This window comes from Petaurus breviceps, unplaced genomic scaffold (assembly GCF_028583685.1).
Source record: "Petaurus breviceps papuanus isolate PSGF00001 unplaced genomic scaffold, PetGlider_PUasm1.0 90625, whole genome shotgun sequence".
Lineage (NCBI taxonomy): Eukaryota > Metazoa > Chordata > Mammalia > Diprotodontia > Petauridae > Petaurus > Petaurus breviceps.
Window position 1 is genome coordinate 2,539,434 of NW_027187289.1, and position 20,074 is coordinate 2,559,507.

Sequence of the window (20,074 nt, forward strand, 5' to 3'; positions counted from 1 at the left end):
TCTCTCTCTCTCTCTCTCTCTCTCTCTCTCTCTCTCTCTCTCTCTCTCTCTCTCTCTCTCTCTCTCTCTCTCCCCACCCCCCTTTCTTCCCTCCCTCCCTTTTCATACAGAACTTGGTTTCAAATCTTCCCTTTGCTCCTCACTTGGCCCCTGTGACCTGCCTTGGATGAGTCACAACTTCTCAAAGTCTTGTTTCTTTGATAAAAATGAAGGGTGGAGGGAGGAGAGAGTGGACTAGAAAACTAGAGAAGTCCCTTCCTGCCCTAGACCTGTCATTTATGAAAAAGCATGAACAAGAAAATACAGATTGGGAAAAGTAGAAGGGTTTAAATCTGCAGGAGCAGAGACAATACCAACAAGGATGAAACAAAGAAATGGATATGCCTGACTGCCATCACCATGGTATAGGACCCTGGCTAGGCTCTCAGAGATAGTAGATGGGGACAAAATTTTAAACTCCACAAGAAATTTGCAAGGGGTAGCATGGAGAAGAAGAGAGAGGAACTCTTCTGGCTCTCTGAAGTTGAGAGATATGTGTCCACTGTAGTCACAGAGGAAATTTCCCTGGTTCTCCTTTAAACCTCTGAGAGTTACCCACAAAAATACAGAGTTTATAATGCCTATGACAGGAGTTTTTTTGGCCCCTTATAGGTCCCCAGTTGTCTACTGCTTTAGTGTTCCTCTCATGATGTTAAAATATTAATACATAATCCTCTCCAATAGCCCATGATTCACAAAATATTTCTGCAGGTTTATAAGTCCCTCCTCCCACTCACCATTTTTAACAACACATCATGAAATTCCAAATACCAATGTACTTGCTAAAGCTTGTCCAACATATTAACTGTTCTAGGGAAAACTAATCCTGTGTCAGAGATCCATGTGCTTTCAAGCTCAAAGTGGTTAGCTAATAAAATTCCTTTTAAAACTTGATACATTAATTGGCTTTCACAAAGCAAACCTCAGAAAAGTCAGAAAAACATTCATGCTTCATTTTTCAAGGAAAGACATCAAATAATGAGCAGTTCCATCAAATCCTCTGGAAAAACACTTAAATAACATTCTAGCATCACATCCATCCAAGGAACATGAAGCCTTTCTTAAAACTGTATCCAGAGAAAATGAAAATAGCTAAACAGATATTTAGAATCTGGGAAGAGAAAATTTAATACCCTATAAATACAAATATACAATAAGGGAACTCAATATTATAAGTGTTTTGGTGCCTCTGCTATAATTTACTATGAAAACCTTCACTTCTACTTATGGGAAATACAATAAAACAGAATGACAGATTAAATTCCTCCAAACAATTCAAAAATGCAACAAATGACCAAAATAAGTTGTGTTTTTGTCATTTACCCCATTAGACTGTAAGACCCTTGACAGCAAGGTCTCTGTAGAATCTCTACCCACAAAACCTAGTACAGTTTTTTGTACATAATAGGTGCTTAATAAATGTTCATTAAATTGAGTTGCAATACAACCCCTATAAGTTTTACAACCTGCATTAAATGTCCACTTAGTTATTTAGAATCCTAGAATCTTAAGAGTTGGAAGGTACTTTAGAGACCATCTAACCATGGAATACTAATTTAAAATCTGTATTTTGGCCACAGAAGTACATTCTGAAAAGTAGAACCATCTAAATTAATACAGTTTATTTGGCTTTCTAGACTTCCAGTAAAATTCAAGACCCATAGAGCAATCCTTTTCAGAAGCTACAATTTAAGCAGAAAGCACACAAACTAAAATCTGAATTTAAATAGTTTGATTACTAAATTTTTTTTCTCTTAGCAGTTGAAATTTCATCTGACTATACTTTTGCATCTTGCGCTAACTTATTTAATTCCTTTTCTTTACCTGTCCTTATCAGTGCCTGCAAAGAAAGGATATGGGGGTGGGGGGCCATGGAGGGTTCACTCTATACAAGAACAAGGCTACACTGATAACATCAAAAGAAAAGGAAGTTCACAGAACCGATAAATATCTCTTTATATACTTTCACAATTATCAGGGATTGTAAATACATTGGGAAAAGCAATCCAACTATATAGTCTATTGAAAAGAGGACTATGAATAAGAGACTGAGATTTTAACCCTATTGAACTTAAAAAAGGGAATTTAATCTGGGATCCATGGACTTGGGTTTTTTTTTATTATAACTCTATTTCAATAGAATTCATTTCCTTTGTGATCCTATATATTTCATGTGTTTAAAAATATTATTCTGGAAAGGGATGCATAGGTTTTACCAGAGTGAACAAAGGAGTCCATGACATAAAAAAAAATTTAATTACCTCTACCTTAACCTTTCTAGACTTCAGTTTTTCATGTGTAAAATGAAGGGAAAATATTAATTGATCTTAAAAGTCCTTTATAGTCTCAACTTCCTAAAATTCCATGACTCTCTACCTTGGGAAAGTCTACTAATCTAGTTAATTATACTTATTCACAGAATCCCTAAGCATATATTTAATGTTACAAGTGTCTATATGTGCCAAGCATTATGCTATGTGCTCAGAAAACAGACAAAAATAAAATCTTCCTTCCCATCAAGGGGCTTCAGTCAATCAAACAAGCATTTAATAGACAATTAAGTGGCTCAATGGACAGAGAGCTGGTTCTAGAATTAGGAAGACCCACACTCTATGGGGAGAATTTTTCCAAGGCAGCCCATTCCACTTTGGGATCCCACTAATTGTTAGTAAGTCTATTGTAAGACATCAAACTTAAATCCCTTCCCCTGCCACTTTTACCCATCACAAGAGCAATGCAATGGTTCCCAACCTTTAGGCCACAGACTCCTGGAGAAAGTGAAATTATTCTAAGGCATGATACATTCCTTGAGTTGGAAGGGACCTTGGAAGTCATCTACATCCGATCAACTTAATTTTATAGATGAAGGAACTGAGAGCCTAAGCAAGATGAACTCATAGTGAGTAAGTGATGAGTCCTCTGACCCTAGATTCAAGGCTCTTCCCACCAGACCATGTCCTACCTTTCTGAAAGAATGTTAGAGCTAGAAGAAACGTCAGAGATTTAACCAAACCCTTCACTTGTAAATTGAGGGAACCGTATCTCAAAAAGGAGAAGTGACTTGATACTTTCAAGGGAAATAAGGAAAGTTCTCAGGAAAAGCTGTAGATTACTAAGGGCTGAGGTACAGTCATTAAACTACAGAAAAGATAGCAAGTTTTGATAAGATCTAGATTTCCTATTGGCGGGCAGCTAGATGGTACAATGGATGGAACACTGGACTTGGAGTCAGGAAGATGAGTTCAAATCTCAGACATTAAACTAGCTGTGTGACCTTGTGCAAGTCACTTAACCCCTATTTGCCTCAGTTCTTCATCTTTAAACAGGACACAGTGGAGAAGGAAATGGCAAACCACTTTAGTATCTTTTCCAAAAAAACCCCATGGATTTTGTAGAATCAAACACAACTCAACAACAACAATAACAACAGATTTAATAGTGACTTTGGATATCATCTACCCTTTCATCAGTGTCCTGATCCATATCTAGCCACTGGACCCAGATGGCTCTGGAGAAGAAAGTGAGGCTGGTGACTTTGCACAGTCCTCCCTCACTTAAATCCAATTCACTTGCAAGTCATGGTCCTCTTCGAGAAATAAGGACAAATGACAGTAACCCCCTCATTTTACACACAAGAAAACTGAAGCCCAGAAAGGAAGAAATTACTCAAGGTCACACAGGTAATAAGAAGCAAGGAAAATGCTTTTTCCAAAACTCAATACCTTTGACTGACTGGCTGTCTTCCTGAAACTCCATCCCCAAGCAAAGAGGGAAAATAAATCCTCTAGGCCATTGTCTCTGAATCTGTAACTTGAGGGAACTGGATGGATTAGAAGTGACATCATTCATGGAGGAGTGGAGAAAATCCTAGATTTGGGTTCAAATCCTGACTGCTACTTACTTAGCTCTAATGCTCTAAATAATTCATTTAACCTCCCAGTGTCTCCGTTTCTTCATCTGTAAAATAAGGATTGGATTGGATGAAATTGTTAAATTCTTGGTCCAGAGAAGTAGTACACTTAGCAGTCAGAACCAGATTAAAATGTAATTTGGAAATGTTTAACAAAAGTAACAAAAATATAGTGCAACACAGATAACGTTAATTTGTGGTTTTTTAAGTTACTATGTGGCAGGAGCCTATTTCTATTTGAGTTTGATGCCAATAGACTAGATGACCAGTAAGGTCCCTTGAAGATAAAAAAAATCTACAATTCTATATTCATTCATGGTTCCTATTACTTAAGTTTCATACAAAAAAAGCTTTTCCACTGACTCTTCTAAACAATGAGTTTTACCATTCAATACTTGGAGCAAAGGCATAGCCACTGTAATTTCTTAAATACTTTTTTTCCTGTGGAGTAATTGAGAACTTTCAAATCACTAAAGACTCATAATCACTAAATGCAGGGTCTAGTCTTCATTCTCTCTTGACTTCTCTGAAGCGTATCACTTTACTGAACATCCCCTCTTCCTAGACAATTTCTCCCTTGGCTTTCAAGACGCTACACTGTTCCAGTATCTCCTCAGATTATTTCTTTCCTGTTTTCACAGGCTCCTCTTTCCACTTCCTTTGAAAGGAATACTGCCCAAGGTTCTGACAGTCTTCTCTCTCCACGTTCTCTTCTTTGTAGAGGTAGGTAATACATTTTAGTGGAGTGTCCAACTAGAAGTTAAGACCAGGTTTTGAATCCTGCTTAGGAAACTAAGTTTATCATCATACCATTAAGCTTATTTTCCTCTCTTATTTTCCTTTGACTCCCCACCCCCAACTAATCTTCCCACCTTTGTTATACTAATTCCCCTTCTACACTCTACAATCCAGCCAAACTGGTCTTCTTCCTGTTCTTCACACCTTTACATTGTCTATTCCCCATTCCTGGAAAGGTTGTTCACGTTTTCAGTCGTGTCTGACTCTTTGTGACCCCATTTGGGATTCTCTTGGCAAGGATACTGGAGTGGTTTGCCATTTCCTTCTCCACCAAATCTTACAGGTGAGGAAACTGAGGCAAACAGGGTTAAGCAATTTGCCCAGGGTCACACAACTAGTAAGTGTCTGAGGTCAGATTTGAACTCACAAAGATAATTCTTCCAGACTTCAGGCCTAGCACTCTGAAGTGCTGGAATGAATTTCCTACTAAATTCCACCTCTAAGAATCTCTAGTTTCTTTCAAGACTCAGGCTCAAGCATCTTCTTCAACATGAAGCTTTTCTTGATTCTCCTCAGCTCCTAGCACTTTTTATTTATTTTGTTATTTGTAACACGAATTTGTATATCCCAAGGAGCATCTGTGGGGATGGACCTTGAGAAACCATTCTATGGAACAACAGCTGACCCTCCTTGACTCACTTCTGTGGAAACGTGTTTAGCAGTGAGAAATCTAGTGCCTTGAGATGAAAGAGAAAGACACAGAGACAGAGAGACAGAGAGACAGAGGGAGGGAAGAAGGAAGAGAAGGAGAGAGAAAGGAGAAAGAGAGAGAGACAGAGAGAGAGAAAGGGAGGTGTCAGAGAGGAGAGAAAACAGAATTTGTCTCTCCCTTTAAATTCTCCTAAGTAAGCAGCCATTCCGGGTTCAATAGCCAATCCTCTTTTTGTACATTCCTCTTTTCCCAGCCCCTATCATGGACACCAAGGGATTGCCATATCACTTCAAAGTCCTTCAGTGCTGAACACACATCTCCAGAGGTGGCCAGAGGGGCTCAGTGAAAGTTCCATGGGGCCCCATCCCCACACATGCTTCATGTAGTTAACTCCAGCCTGCCCCCCACAGCAAATATGTGCGTACATACATGTATGCATATATACATGCTGTCTCCCTCAAAAGAATATAAGTTTCTTGAAGGCAAGGATAGTTTCCCCATTACCTGGCACATAATAAACCCTTCATAAATATTTACTGATTGATTTCCTTCAAAAACCTGCTTTTCCTTCTAATTTCACTATTTCTGTCAGTCTCACCACCCATCACCCAGTACCCCATGCTTAAAATCCAGATGCAAAGTTTAACTCTTTCTTCAGCGCCTTATATATTTGTCATTAAAAAAAAATGGTGAAACTACAGAAGAAATTCCTCTAGTATTAAGTTTAAATTCCTGACACCTCCTCCCCTCTCCAAGAAACTTTTTTTTTTTTATAAAGTGACATCTAGTCTCCTAAACACAAAAGCCTGCAGTAGTATGAAGAGGGCTGGAATTTCAGCTGGGCCACTTACTACCTGTGTGATCTTCACCAAATCACTTACGTTTACCAAACCTTAATTTTAATCATCAAGTAAGTTGGACCTTTAAGTTCCCTTCCAGTTCCAGATCTTTGATACTATAATACTATGAATTTCCTCACCATGAAACTGAGGACTGAACCAAATAATGTCCAGGTGGGTGGGATCAAGAAATGGCTTTGATATTTCCCTTGAGAAATTTAAGGAGTCTGCTTTCCTTCCATTTCTCACTGACAAGAAGTATCAGACTTCCCTGAAACAAGAGAATAAAAGGGCTCCCTGACACCCCAACCTTAGGAGAGTTTAAACCTAGGATAAGGAGTAAACCACTAGCTGGGCAGAGATAAAAATATATCATTTTGAAATGACCATCCCAGTACAATGCCCAATCCAATTCTGAAAATTCTCATCCTCACTTTGAAGGTCCAGAAAGGGAAACTTTCATTCTTTATGCTATCCCAGGTCAACTCATTCCTGGAAATACATTTTGATACATGTTGTCACATACTGGCACTATTAGTTGTCTTTGCTTAAATGTGTTGGTATGGTGGTGGTACAAAAGAGGAAGGAAGGGGAAGGGAATGAATACAATATAAAACCAAAAGGCAAAGTCTTTGAGAGGACAGACCCATTAATGCACTGCTGGCAGAATTGTGAAATGGTCCAACCATTCTAGAAAGCAACTTGGAACTAAACTGTGCCATGCCCTTTGACTCAGCAATTTCACCACTAGGCATGTACCTCAAAGAGAACAAAGAAAATGGAAAAGGTCCCATTTGTACAAAATATTTATAGCAGCATTTTTTTGTTGTAACAAAGAACTAGGAACAAAGTGAGTACCCATCAGCCGGGAAATGACTGAACAATTATGGCCCTTGAATGTAATAGAATATTATTGTTCTGTAAGAAAAGATGAAGAAGATGGATTCCAAAAAGCCTCAGATTGTTGTATGAACTGATACAGAGTGAAGTGAGTAGAGCCAGGAGAATAATTTATATAATTACTACAACACTGTAAAGCAAAACAATATTGAAAGATTTATGAACTATGATCAGTGCAGTTACTGGTCAGAATTCCAAAAATCTCATGATAAAGTATGCTTCCCACCTTTTGGCAGAGGAGAAGGGAACAGGAAAGGAACAAGCATTAATTAAGTACCTACTAAGTGCTTTATAAATATTATTTTATTCTTAAAACAGCCCTGGGAGATAAGTGCTATTATTATCCCCATTTTACAGTTGAGCAAACTGAGGCAGACAGAGGTTAAGAGACTCATCCAGCATCACACAGCTAGTAAGTGTCTGAGGCAGGATTTGAACTCACCTGTTCCAGAGGTTTATCCATTGTCTCAGAGAAGCTGTAGGTATCACACCAAAGCCCAGGGCTTCCTGACCAGGGGGGCATGTGTCCCTCAACACTTCCAACTGCAGCCTGAATCATATTAAAAACTTAGCTCCATGGGGCAGCCAGGTAGCACAGCGAGTAAGAGCCACCGGCTCCAGTGTCGGGGTGACCTGGAGATCGAATCCTGGGCCCAGACACTCAACACCACACCCAGAAATAACTGGCCGTGTAACCTTGAGCAAGTTACTTAACCCCAATTGCTTCAAAAAAAAAAAAAAAACTTAGCTCCAACCTAATTTTAATGTGCTGATATATTTATAAAAATAAATATATAAACTCGTGGTTTTCTAAGTCAATATGAAGTCCACAAGGATCCTTATGTAGGGTTTAGTGGCCCCATTTCTATTTGAACCTGACAACACTATTATAGGCTGTAAATACAAAATGATAACACACTTCCGGACACAGTTTGTTTTGCTTGATGATACTTATTTGTTGCAAGAGAAAGTTTTTGGAGGGTTGGGGGAGGGGTTTGGAGGAGCAGTGATAAAAAAAAAAGAAAGAAAGGAGAATAAAGGAAACATAAAAATACACAAAAAAGCAGAAGTTCAAAAGAAACACAAACAAGAAGGGAAATGTTGGTATTAACATGTTAAATTTAAAATCTATTTTTAAAAGAACAAGCATTATACAATAGAGATTCATTGGTTCATAAACAATTCCCCTTTTCTGTTTTTCTTTGTATGTAGTCATCTTTATACCATGCCCCCCTAAAGTCAGCTTCATCCCATGTCTTTCTCCTGTCAAGAATCTTGGATTCCACTCCTGAAGCCACTCTGGCTAACCCTAACCCTAATTCCGGCACTTTATCTTTTTTTTTGGGGGGGGGGGGTAAGGTAATTGGGGTTAAGTGACTTGTCCAAGGGACACAGCTAGTTAAGTGTCAAATGTCTGAGTCTGGATTTGAACTCAGGTCCTCCAGGAGTAGTGCTCTATTCATTAAATTCACTATTCACCCAACTGCCCCTCCTTTATCTTACTGAGATTTAGGTCTCCAAGCCATCTTACATAGGAGGCATTCAGTAGACCCTTTACTTGTTCCACTTCATGAGTTTTTATACCGCCTTAGAAAATCACCTCAAAGGCAAGATTGTCTTGCCTAATTATTTTTGTATCAATGCACATTTTGTATACTATGTATCTATTACACCGCCTGGCATTCAATTAGTGTTTTTTTAATAAATACTTTATCATGTTTGTCAGATTCATAATTTAAAGAAGAAATAAAGAAACAAGTGACAAAAAACATTTTTTAAAAAGTCATACATGCCTGCCCCTAGTATTTGTTCACATGCTCCCCCTGTACCATGTAACCCTATTTGTGTCATGCCCTCTTTCTATAGCAAAGCTCAAGTCATCCCTTCTCCATGAAGGATTCCCCAATCAACCAGTCCAACCCTTAAACAAGGCTCTTGTCAAAACCACTCATTTAGCTCCTCAGGTAGCGTAGGTTTTCTGTTCTCCTATTTTTCCTGTCTTCCCAAATGATTTGTAAGCCTCTCCAGTACAGCTGTATCAGGGCTGTATCCCATCGAACAACAAATAATCATGGAAACAAGTAACCAGGGCAGCTAAGCTCGTGAGCCAAGGGATGTGACCATCATTGCACTCAGCCCTGTGTTTCTTTAGGGCATTAGCATGGTGCCCTACATAGAGTAGGCACATGTCTACTGGTGAAAATTATTAGGGTTGCGTTTCTTTCATTTATTCAACAAATGTGTCTGCAATTATTTGTATTTCTATCTTATTTTCTTTATTAGACTGGAAATGAGGGTAGGAATCCTCTTCTGATTCAAACTTTGTATCTCTCTTAGCAGACAGCAAAGTGCCAAGTACACAATTAAAAGGCAGCTTAGAGAGTTCAGGGGACAGAACATTAGAACTGGAGTCAAGAAACCCTGAGCTTCAATCCAGCCTCAGATACTCACTAGGTGTGTGACCCTGGGCAAGTCACTTAACCTCTGTTTACCTTAATCCCCTGGAGAAGGAAATGGCAAACCACTCTAGTATCCTTACCAACAAAACCCCAAGAACAGCATGGGAAGAGTCAGACATGGCTGAACAAAACACAGTTAACACTTAATATACTTTTTGAATGAATGATTGCTTAATTCCTTTTCTAACCTTCTTGAATTCTAAACTTATCACAACTATAATTCTGTCTGCTAAATTTAAGAGAATTCAGAGGAAATACCCCTTTTGGTTAGCCAGTTCTCATTTACCCAGACCGGATGATCGGGCCTCCTCTCTCACTGCTTTGTTACCATTTCTGAAGTTTAGGCACCACTTACTTTTGAGAGTAGAGAAAGGGTAGAGAGGTGAAACTGAGACCAGTGAATGCCACTACTGGGGACCGTATCTGATTTGAAATTATCGCCATTACCTGTGGATTTAAAGATCAATGCTCCCCTGTCTCAGGCTACCTCAGAGATAATCTCAGGTTGCCAGTACTTCCAAGATAAGTACCTGCATAAAAAGCACAACAAGGGACTTCTCCCATGTCCAGCTCATCCTTCTCCATCATGATAAAGTGAATGCAAGAACAGCTAAAATTAGTTTTTTTCCTTTTGCCTTGCAAGATCTCAGAGGAATCCATAATGGAATGAAATAGTTAGCAGGGCCTTTAAAACACAGCAAGAGGATCTTGGGATGCAGATACTCAGATAAGATCTCGAAGGGAACTGGGCAGCCAGATGACTTGTACTGTAATACCTAGGTGCAGGATAACTGATAAAATGACTTTGGGCGGTTGCATCACAACATTTACACTTATCTTTCACAGAGAAAGAGTATTTACGGTTCTCATGTTGCATTTCCTTTTATGGCTAGATCAGTTATGCACTATGTATTAGACTGATAAGAGATTTGGGATCATTTCAGCTTCCTTCAGCATCACCAAAAGCAATCATTAAATAAAATTCAGTTAACACTGCTCAAGGAGAGCTCTGTTTCAGTTCTGAACTTTTATACTAATATTCAGTATGTCTGTCCTGAATCATGCAAAGTTAAATAGAAATAGAGAATAATGAACATTCTTTTCATGTTAATACTTCCCCAATTTTTTTTCAACATCATATGTATTTCTACAACAATGTATTATTCTCATTATAAATTACTTCTTGTTGCTCTGTCATGCCTGACTCTTTGTGACCCCATTTGGGTTTTCTTAGCAAAGATACTGGAGTGGTTTGCCATTTCCTTCTCCAGCTCGTTTTTATTAAAATGAGGAAACTGAGATAAACTGGGTTAAGTGACTTGCTCAGGGTCACACTGCTAATAAGTGTCTGAGGCCAGATTTGAACTCAAAAAGAGGAGTCTTCAGGCTCAGCATCCTATCTACTGCACCACCTAGGTGTCCCATCATCATCCCTAGCATGCATATGTTATCTCATCTGACCCTCACAACAACTACTATTATCCTCATTTTACAGATAAAGAATCTGAGGATATAAGAGGTTAAGTGACTTGCCCCAGAGTCATGCAACTGGTGAGTGTCTAAGGCCAGATTTTGTCTTCCTGATGAGTCTTCCTGACTCCAGGCCTAGAACTCTATCCACTGGCCAAATTACTTACAACCACAGAACTATAGAGCTGAAAGGAACTTCAGAAACCACCTTTGTTTTACAAGAGAGGTAACTGAGGCACAGAGGGTCTCACCCAAAGTCACACAGTTTAGTGAGCTGAGTTGAGAACTCCATGTCAGGTCTCCTGACTGAGGCTTTGCCAAAGGCTTGTTTTATAGCCTAACAAATTAACACAGATCTACAAACTCTGAGTCCAATAAAAGCATGCAATAATGAGAATTTCATTTAAAATTGAAACTATAACTTACAGTACTGGCACTATATTTTCACAGGATGCTAATGTTCATCAATGCTGTGATCTTATAAAATATGAAAAGAACTAATGAAGTATTTGGGGACCATATGTTCTTTTAGCTTCTCTGAAGAGCTGTATTATTAGTCAGACTGTTAAGAACCTTTTATTTAAAAGCATTTATCAGCCCCTGACCACTCTACTAGGTGGTAAATGGGGATACCAAATTAATAATAATAATAATAGTAGCTAAAAATGTATATAGTACTATGAATCAGGCAGATGTATTTTACAATTATTATGTCATTTGATTCTCACAACAAGTCTGTGAGATAGATGCTATTATTTATTCCCATTTTACAGATGCAGGAACTAAGGCAAACCAAGGTTAAGCAACTTGCCCAGGGGCACACAGAAGTCAGCTCTTCCTGACTCCAGGCCCAGGACTCTCTCCATTGTACCAACTAGCTGCCTGTTGATTCATTAAACTTAAGAACAGATGGTCCTCAAAGCTGATTAGCTGTAACCACCATCAACAAAGTTTATGGAGCACTTTAGGAGGTATCTGGGCCTCATTTCCCCATGAGAGTGTCAGCGTAGCTTGTCAAAGATTCTGACAGCCTGGAGCTACTAGGTGGACTGGGTGATCTGGGCACTGGCACATGGTAGAGATGACTTCCTGGAAGGAAGAGTAATGGGGGGAGGGAAGGGAAGGGAAGGTGATGGAAGCAAGGTGTGAGGACTGAGCCCAGTCATGTTTATGGCCGAGTAGCTTTTACCACATGCCAGCTCCCTCAGGTTCCTGAGAACTTTGTAGATCCCCCTCCAGTGAATCTCACAATCACACTCCCCTGAGCTGGAAGTCACAGCATGGTTTGGAAATACGGTTTCTGCTTCAGCAGAGAGCCCTTCCTATTTCTGAAGGGGCCTTCTAGACTCAGTGCATTTTGGACTTGTGAAAGCATGGATTTTATCAGATAAGTGGCCACATTCAGAGAGGACTAAAGTGCTGAGAAAACAGGGGTGCTGGCTGCACATGCCTAAAGACTGTCACAGGTACACACACACACACACACACACACACACACATATGTGTGTAACTCATAATGTATACATAATGACTTTATGACCCATAAATGGTAAATGTTTTCCTCAGATGTCATCTTAACATATGTGCATATAAAATATAGGTACACATATACCGTATTATATATAGCATTATATATTATATGTGACTTTATGATCCATAAATGGGAATTTTAAAATATGCACATATAACACAAATATATAGATAGTATAATAGGTAATATAGATACATATATTATGTACATATATATATGATAAATATGTGTATAAATATATACATGATATACATATATAACATATACATATATCTATATTTTATATGCACACATTTCAAGAGGGCATATATTATATACACTATATATAATATATAATATTATATACATATCTATTTTTAAGATGACATCTAAGGAAAACAGATTACCATTTACAGGTCATAAAGTCATATTGGGGACATACATACAAATGGAGTTGGAGTATGCCATCCTCAGATATGAAGCCCAAGTATTTATAGACACAACTTGAGTCTCTGATTATGTTCATGGAGGATAAGCAAATTAGAAAATGGCAACAATTGTTGTCAACCCTAATGATTTGATTATAAACAATAATACATGTAATTATTTAGAACAATAACAATAGCTAGCATTTATCTAGTGCTTGAAGGTTGTCAAAACACCTCACACACATGATCTCATTTGATACTTTCAACAACCCTGTGAAACAGGTACTGCGGGAATTATCATTCCCATTTTAAAGACAAGGAAACTAGGTTTCAAAAAGATTAAGTGATTTGCCCAGGTATTAGTAATGGAGCCTGAACCCACTTTTCTACTGACTCCAACCCCAGTTGAGATCTGTTTTCTTCAAAGGAAAGAAATATGACATATTAAAGAAAAAATGACATTAAAAAAAAAGGTTGGCAGAGTTATAAATTGCCATTTTCCCTTCTGTTCCTAAAGGTAATGGTTGGGGTGACATTTATTAATAAAAACTCAACTTTCTATAGCACTTTAAGGTTTCCAAAGCCCTTGACTCACAAGCCTGTGAAGTGCTACAAGTATTATTCCCATTTTACAGATAAGAAAACTGAGAAAGAGAAAAAACAGCTTTTCCATGTTCATAAAGATATCAAGAGTTAGAGCAGAGATTTGGACCCAGGTCTCCCAAATCTAGATCCTGCCCTCTTGTCACTTCACATGCTGTTCTTCTTTTGATATCACTACTCTAATGAGGATGGCATCCTTCAGTTAAAAGAAGGAAGTTAAAAATGAAAAAAAAGTAGCAATTCAGACAATAATCTGATTAATAATCAATTAAGCATTTGATAAACTATGGGGCTAACCCAAATGCTGTTTTTTAATGTAAATATTAAATTTATTTTTATTTATTTAATGTTTTTTGCTTTTTGGAGGGCAATTGGGGTTAAGTGACTTGCCCAAGATCACATGGCTAGTTTTTTTGTGTGTGTTAAGTGTCTGAGTCCAAATTTGAACTCTGGTCCTCCTGACTCCAGGGCCAGTATTCTATTCACTGCACCACCTAGCCGCCCCCCAAATATTAAATTTTTTTTAAATTTCAAATGAAGATCTGTCTTCTCTCCCTCCCATCTCCCCCATCTATATACTATTCATTGAGACAATTCAGGAAAATATACTAATGATCAAAATTATTTAGCAATCTCACAACTGATTTATTTTCCCGTTTAACATCACTAAACTACTCAGGTTCCATTCAGAGTTAATCTAGAAGAAACGACTGAAATATTGTACCAACCCATAGTAGCAGAACCTTTGGACACAACTGTATTATTCTCACCAAGAAGTTAAGATGGTTAGTCTCTTCTGTTCCTTCCTCCTTCTGGCAGTGGAGAGTACAGGGCCTGGATTCAAGACAGTCTGAGTTCAAAACTAATCTCAGACCCTTACTAGCTGTATGTCCCTGAGCAAGTCACTTAACCTCTCTTTGTCCCAGTTTCCTCATCTGTAAAATCGGGATACTAATAGCATCTACCTCAAACGGGTTGTTGTAAAATCACACGAGACAGATAATAATTGTAAAGTGCTTAGCACACTGCCAATATAAATGTTAGCTATTATTATTTTTAACAAATCAGTTGAGATCATAGTAGGGGGAGGAATTGGCTTACTTTTCATGAGTCTAAAGTAACAGTCTGTTGGCCTTAGATGAGTGAGTAAACCTGCCAGTCACAAGAAAATAAAATATCTTGACATGTGAACCAAACAAACTGGATTATAGAAATTAGTGGAGTTTTTTTCTGTATTCTCCATGAACATATCATTTATACACTCTCAACAACTCCACTGAGCATCTTAGTATCAAAAAATGCTTTACTTACATTAAGAGCATATGTATACCGCTCCTAAAGTGTGGATCTTAACCTTACATGTGTGTGATGGATGTCTTTACAAGTCTTAGGAAACCTTTGGACCCTTTTTAAGAATAATGTTTTTAAATAATTAAAGAAGTGCTAAATTTCAGTCAAGATGTTAGTAAAAATAAAGATGTCATTTATTTCCAATACAAGCTCATGGACCTCCCTGAAATCTATCCACAGAACTCTGTGTAAGAACCCCTGGCCCTAGAAATACCCCACACATACTATCCCAGTGCCCAGAACCTTCCTTTTACAAACAAGGAAAAAGTACCCACCCACAAACAAACTCCTTTCAAGACATACCAAAAGCCTTTTACAATACATGAGAGTGGTTAAAAGTTTCCAGATGGGTAACGTGCTGCTTTCCAAACCCTAACAAGAAGTTCTAGGACAGCTCCTGCAGAATCACTACCACTTAAAAAGTCAAGTCTGTCATAATTTACTCCAGTTTCCTAATATAGCATACACCCTGCTGAGGATGGAAAAGTTGACTTAAAGCTCCTAACACCTAGAGATGGCTCTCTTCCTTTTCTCTTGTCCAAAGACCTTCTGCTGGACCTTGACATATTTCCCCATGCTTGATGCACAAATTTGGGGCATGTCCATAAATCAACCACTAATATAACCCAATTCTGAAATATATGCACACAGGTGGCTAGGGTTAACAGACCCCCTTATACACAGTGTGGGGCATACCTAAGGATTCAAGGGAGAGGAGAGGGTTCTAGGTCACTTTCTTGCTTGGAGAGGTGTCAGGCACCCCTTCCCCACAGAGTAGTCCTGGGAATGGGAGGAAAGAAGGGAGCGGGGAGGAGGAGAAAAGGGATTAAAAAAAAAAGGCTACAAGTGCCAAGTATCAGCTTTGGTCCTCCACTAAAAGAGGAAGACAGATGGTGAAAGATGAGAGGGTACCAGGAGCATTCCTTTCCTCTTTCTGAGGCGGAGAAGGTGAAAGGTGAGTTGGGTCACTTCCATGAAATTTACTCCAGAGCGAGGACAGGGCAATGCTGGAGGGAATGGGGGTCCTGTTCCTGGGTCTCCTCTTTGGTCTGCATGGCTCCAGGAGACCTGTTCTAGACAGTCCTCCCACCCCCACGCTGGACTTCTCCTCCTCCTCCCCCTCTCCCCCCCCCCGCCCCCCCACCGCAACCTCTTCGCCCAGCGAGCCCCAGCTCCACTGGCGGCTCCGCCTCATCCCGACCGGCTGACGGGAGCGGTGGGAGGGAAGGAGGGAGCGTGGCGTGGGGAGGAGGGGACTCGCGGCTGGGGATGCGCCCCGAGCCCCCGCCGCCGCCCCTGCCCCTGCCCCTGCCCCTGCCCCTGCCGGCGCTGCGCTCTACCTGCGCCCAGCCCCGTGCGCTCGCACTCACCAAGAGCACGGAGCCCCGTACCACCTCAGACACGCTCTGCCGCAGCTCGGCCGCCGTGCCGGGCTTGCTCAGCGCCCGGGTGAACTTCCGAGTCTCCGCCGAGGCGGGGAGCAGCGGCGGCTGCGACATCCTCTGCCTCCTGGCCGCCGCCGCCGCCGCCGCCGCCGCCTCCTCTTGGAGTCCCGGCCCGCGTCGATCCGGCCACCGCCAGGTGCAGCCAGCGCAGCCGGCCCAGCTCCTCCCCGCTGCTCCTCGCTCCAGGCTCCTGCCGGGATCCCGAGAGAGCGGGCGGGCTCGTGGGCTGCGCAGGTCCTGGCTCGTCCCCTCCCCGCCGCCGCCGCCGCTGCAGCTGCTGCCGCTGCTGTCAAGCCCAGGTCCTGCCTCCACTTCCTCTGCGAACGCCCGGGCAGTCCGGGGCGGCGGCGGCGGCGGCGGCTGCCCCACTCACTCCGCGCAGCGCTCCTGGTTGTAGCTCCAGAGGCTGTCCCGGCTCCCCCATGCTACCAGCTCTCACCGCCGGCGGCCTCCTCCTCTGGGCGGAGTGTCCAGCCCAAGGCGGGGCCGCAGAGTGGAGGAGGCGGAGCTGAGCCCCATCCCGAAACTGGCGAGCTCCCCCGGGCCCCCCCACTCCGGACCCGGGCTGGGGAAGGAGGGTGCGCGCTTGGTGTCTGGGCTAGTCCGGAGGCGAAAAGAAAATGAAAGAACTGAATGAGGCGTGCGGCTGAGAAGGGCTCCCCAAAAGCGATGAAAGTTAGGACAATTCAAATAAAAGGTGGAGAGGGCAAAGAAGAATACAGGGAGAAACCGGAGGGAAAATACCCGTGCACGTAGGGCTTTACCCTGCAAAAGGGGGGTGGGAGTGGGGAGGGGCCGAGATAAAAAGAATTGTGGGGCCAAAAAGGGCAAGATAACCTTTGAAGGAGACTCTTTATTGAAGGACTTAACCCAAACGTCCAGGGCAATACTTGGGTATTTCTTTATACCCCAAGAACAGAGCTTTCAATTATAATTTCCCGGGAGGGAAGGAAAGCAACTAAAAGACCTACAATTCATCTTATAGGGAAAGTATTATATCTGCCACGGGGGTATATTGAGCCCTTTCATATACTAAAATGGTATTGTTGGTATTGGGGTCAAGAAGGAGACCCCTCTCCCCCTTATTATTTCTTTAATACAGCGAAAAGAGGCTTCTGAGTCAGAAAACCTGGATTCGGCCCTACCTCTAAAATGACTTGTTTGTGTGATCCTGAGCCCTGGAGAAATGGAAGGTTTAAGATATATGATTTTGTTTGTATGGTTACCAGCTCCAACTCTTCTACTTACTTAGTACATGGTCTTCAAGAGTTGCTGTGGCTAAAAATAAGGGTCGTAGGACATCTCAGAACTTATCCTCCGCTAAGCCTAAGCCTTCAAGAACAGTCACCTCAACATGACAATGAAGCATGACAAGAGTGTATATGGAGAGATGGAAGGGGCCTTAAAGGCCATCTAGTACAACCCTCTCATTTTACAGATGAAAAACTGAGGCCCAGAAAGGTTCAGTGATTTGCCAAGGGTCTCACAGCAGATTTGATTCCTGACTCCAAATCCTGTGATCTATTCACTTCATTCTTTATTGGAGATACTTAGATGATTGTTAATAAATGGGTGAAGTATACCTTTGTTTCCTTGAGATAAAATGAAATTTTCCTGTCCTCGTCCTCTCGGCTGCTAATGTCCACCCCGAAAATTTTCTTCAATTTATGTATTGATCTTGTATGTTTTATGTCTCTCTAGAAAAGAGCGGTATGAGAGGCTTCTGTGGCATACTGGAAAGCTAGCTGGCCTTGGAGCCAGGAAGAAATGAGTTAGAATTGTTTCTGACACTTCTGCCTCTGTAACCCAGAGCTCCTCATTTAACTTAGTGGGCTAGGCAACTTTCTAACTATAATTTGCTGAGAAAATACTGACCTATATTAACAGAGGGAGTTTTCTCATCTGGGAGTTCCCTATACTAATAAAGTCACAGGTCCAGTCTCTGCTTCTATGTTTTGTGTACATGTATATGTTGTCTCTCTTAATAGAATGTAAGTTCCATGAGGATAGTGGCTGTTTCATTTTTGCCTTTGTACACCTAGCACATAACAATATTTAATAAACACTTTACTGATTGGTTTAGCTTCTTTGCTATTACTAATTCTCCCTTCAAAAAATAGGCAGGAGAAACCAAAGCTACCACAGTATGTGTTCAACTCCTGGAGTCAAAGAAAACAAGGATTGTAATGTTTTATAATAAAGTACTTTGCTTACTACCCTTAGGGTAGTCATTTAAATAGTTGTAGTTGTATATTACTATTTTCATTGTGCTATAGGTGAAATCACTGGGGAAATTCGCCTTACATATCAGATCTGTAGTGAACTTTCATTATTTTTTAAACATTTATGAAACCTCAAGTGGACCCAATCAGAAACTTTTTTAAAAGGAGAAGAGGGATGCCAGAGTTAGATGAAGTCTGTATCCAATGGGCTTACTATCCAAAACAACTGGCCTCTTTGTGTTGTGTCCATATTTAAATTTTAAGGTGACTGTGAGGGAGATTTTGAGGGAGAAGTATTTCAAATTTTATTTTTTCCACCTAAGTCTAGATGGTTCTGGAAAGCCCTAAAGAAGCAGTGAGTTTACAGGGCGTATAGTGAAAGTTGGACAAGAGGAGAGCTTTTAGTATAGGAGATTCATACAGGTTAAAAAGGACTCCTGAAAGAAAACACGAGTAGAGAGGAACAGGTAAAGTCAACAGACAATAGAAAACAGAGATCTTATTTTAGAGAAGCAGCTAAGATAGAGAATTAAAAGAATTAGACCTGAAATCAAAAAATTGGGATTCAAGTAACAATTCCACCACTTACTAGTTCTGTGACCTTGGGCAAGTCATTTAACTTTGGGGCTTCAATTTTATGGAGTTCTTTATTTTTGCAAAGTGTTTTCCATCTGTGGTCTCATTTGAACCCTACAGCAACCCTTTGAAATAGATCTTATTATTCTCATTTTACAGAGAAGGAAACGGGCCTCTTATGGCATTAAGTGACTTGTTTATACAGCAGGGTTCAAATACAGGCAGGTATTTTGTGACTGTTCAGTACTGTATCCATTAGGCTCCTGAGAGGTGGTAGGATCATAGGATCTAAGATTTAGAGGTAGAAGGCACCCAGTCTGACCCTACCACACCTCTCTATTTTGCAGATGAGGAAACTGGCCTAGAAAAGGTTTAGTGATTTTGACCAAGGTCACACAGATAGTAACAGAACTGGATTGAACTGAACTGAATTCAGATATTGTGTCTCACGGTGGACAATGTTGTTAAGATCAAATGGCATAATACAGGTGCATCACTTTATAATTCCTTATATAACTGTAAAGTTAATGGTAGGATTGTATCTTTCAGAAGAGAGGTTCTTCCTACTGGGTGGTTTAAACATTCTCATGACAAGTCAGAATGTGGAGTATATCATCTCTAATCTCCACAACTCTCTTTCATTCCCTCCCCTATGAATTTGTGAGATGAGACCATCAAGCCAAACCTTAGAAACTATTAGAAACTAAGGAACTCTTCCTATTGGAGAATGGTTCAACAAATTGTGGTATAGGAATGCAATGGAAATATTATCCTGCCTAAGAAATGATGAAACGGAGAATTTCAAAGGAAACTGGGATTGTCATTAACTATGCAGAATGAAGTGAGTAAAACTAGGAGGGCAATTTATACAAT

At 40.5% G+C, this 20,074-nt stretch overlaps 1 protein-coding gene across 5 annotated transcripts in view; it reads right to left on the reverse strand.

Annotated features, from left to right (window-relative positions):
• DOCK9 (dedicator of cytokinesis 9) overlaps window positions 1-16,615 on the reverse strand; it is a 356,429-nt gene extending 339,814 nt beyond the window's left edge. For 2 of the 5 annotated variants that reach the window (XM_069064166.1, XM_069064167.1), the window contains exon 1: window positions 16,329-16,614. In XM_069064166.1, coding sequence (XP_068920267.1) covers window positions 16,329-16,457 — 129 coding nt within the window. In that variant the 5' untranslated portion in view covers window positions 16,458-16,614. Of the gene's footprint in view, window positions 1-16,328 lie in introns of all 5 variants that reach the window. The other 3 variants (XM_069064161.1, XM_069064173.1, XM_069064174.1) reach the window with 3 other exon arrangements.
• Between the last annotated feature and the right edge of the window lie 3,459 nt (window positions 16,616-20,074).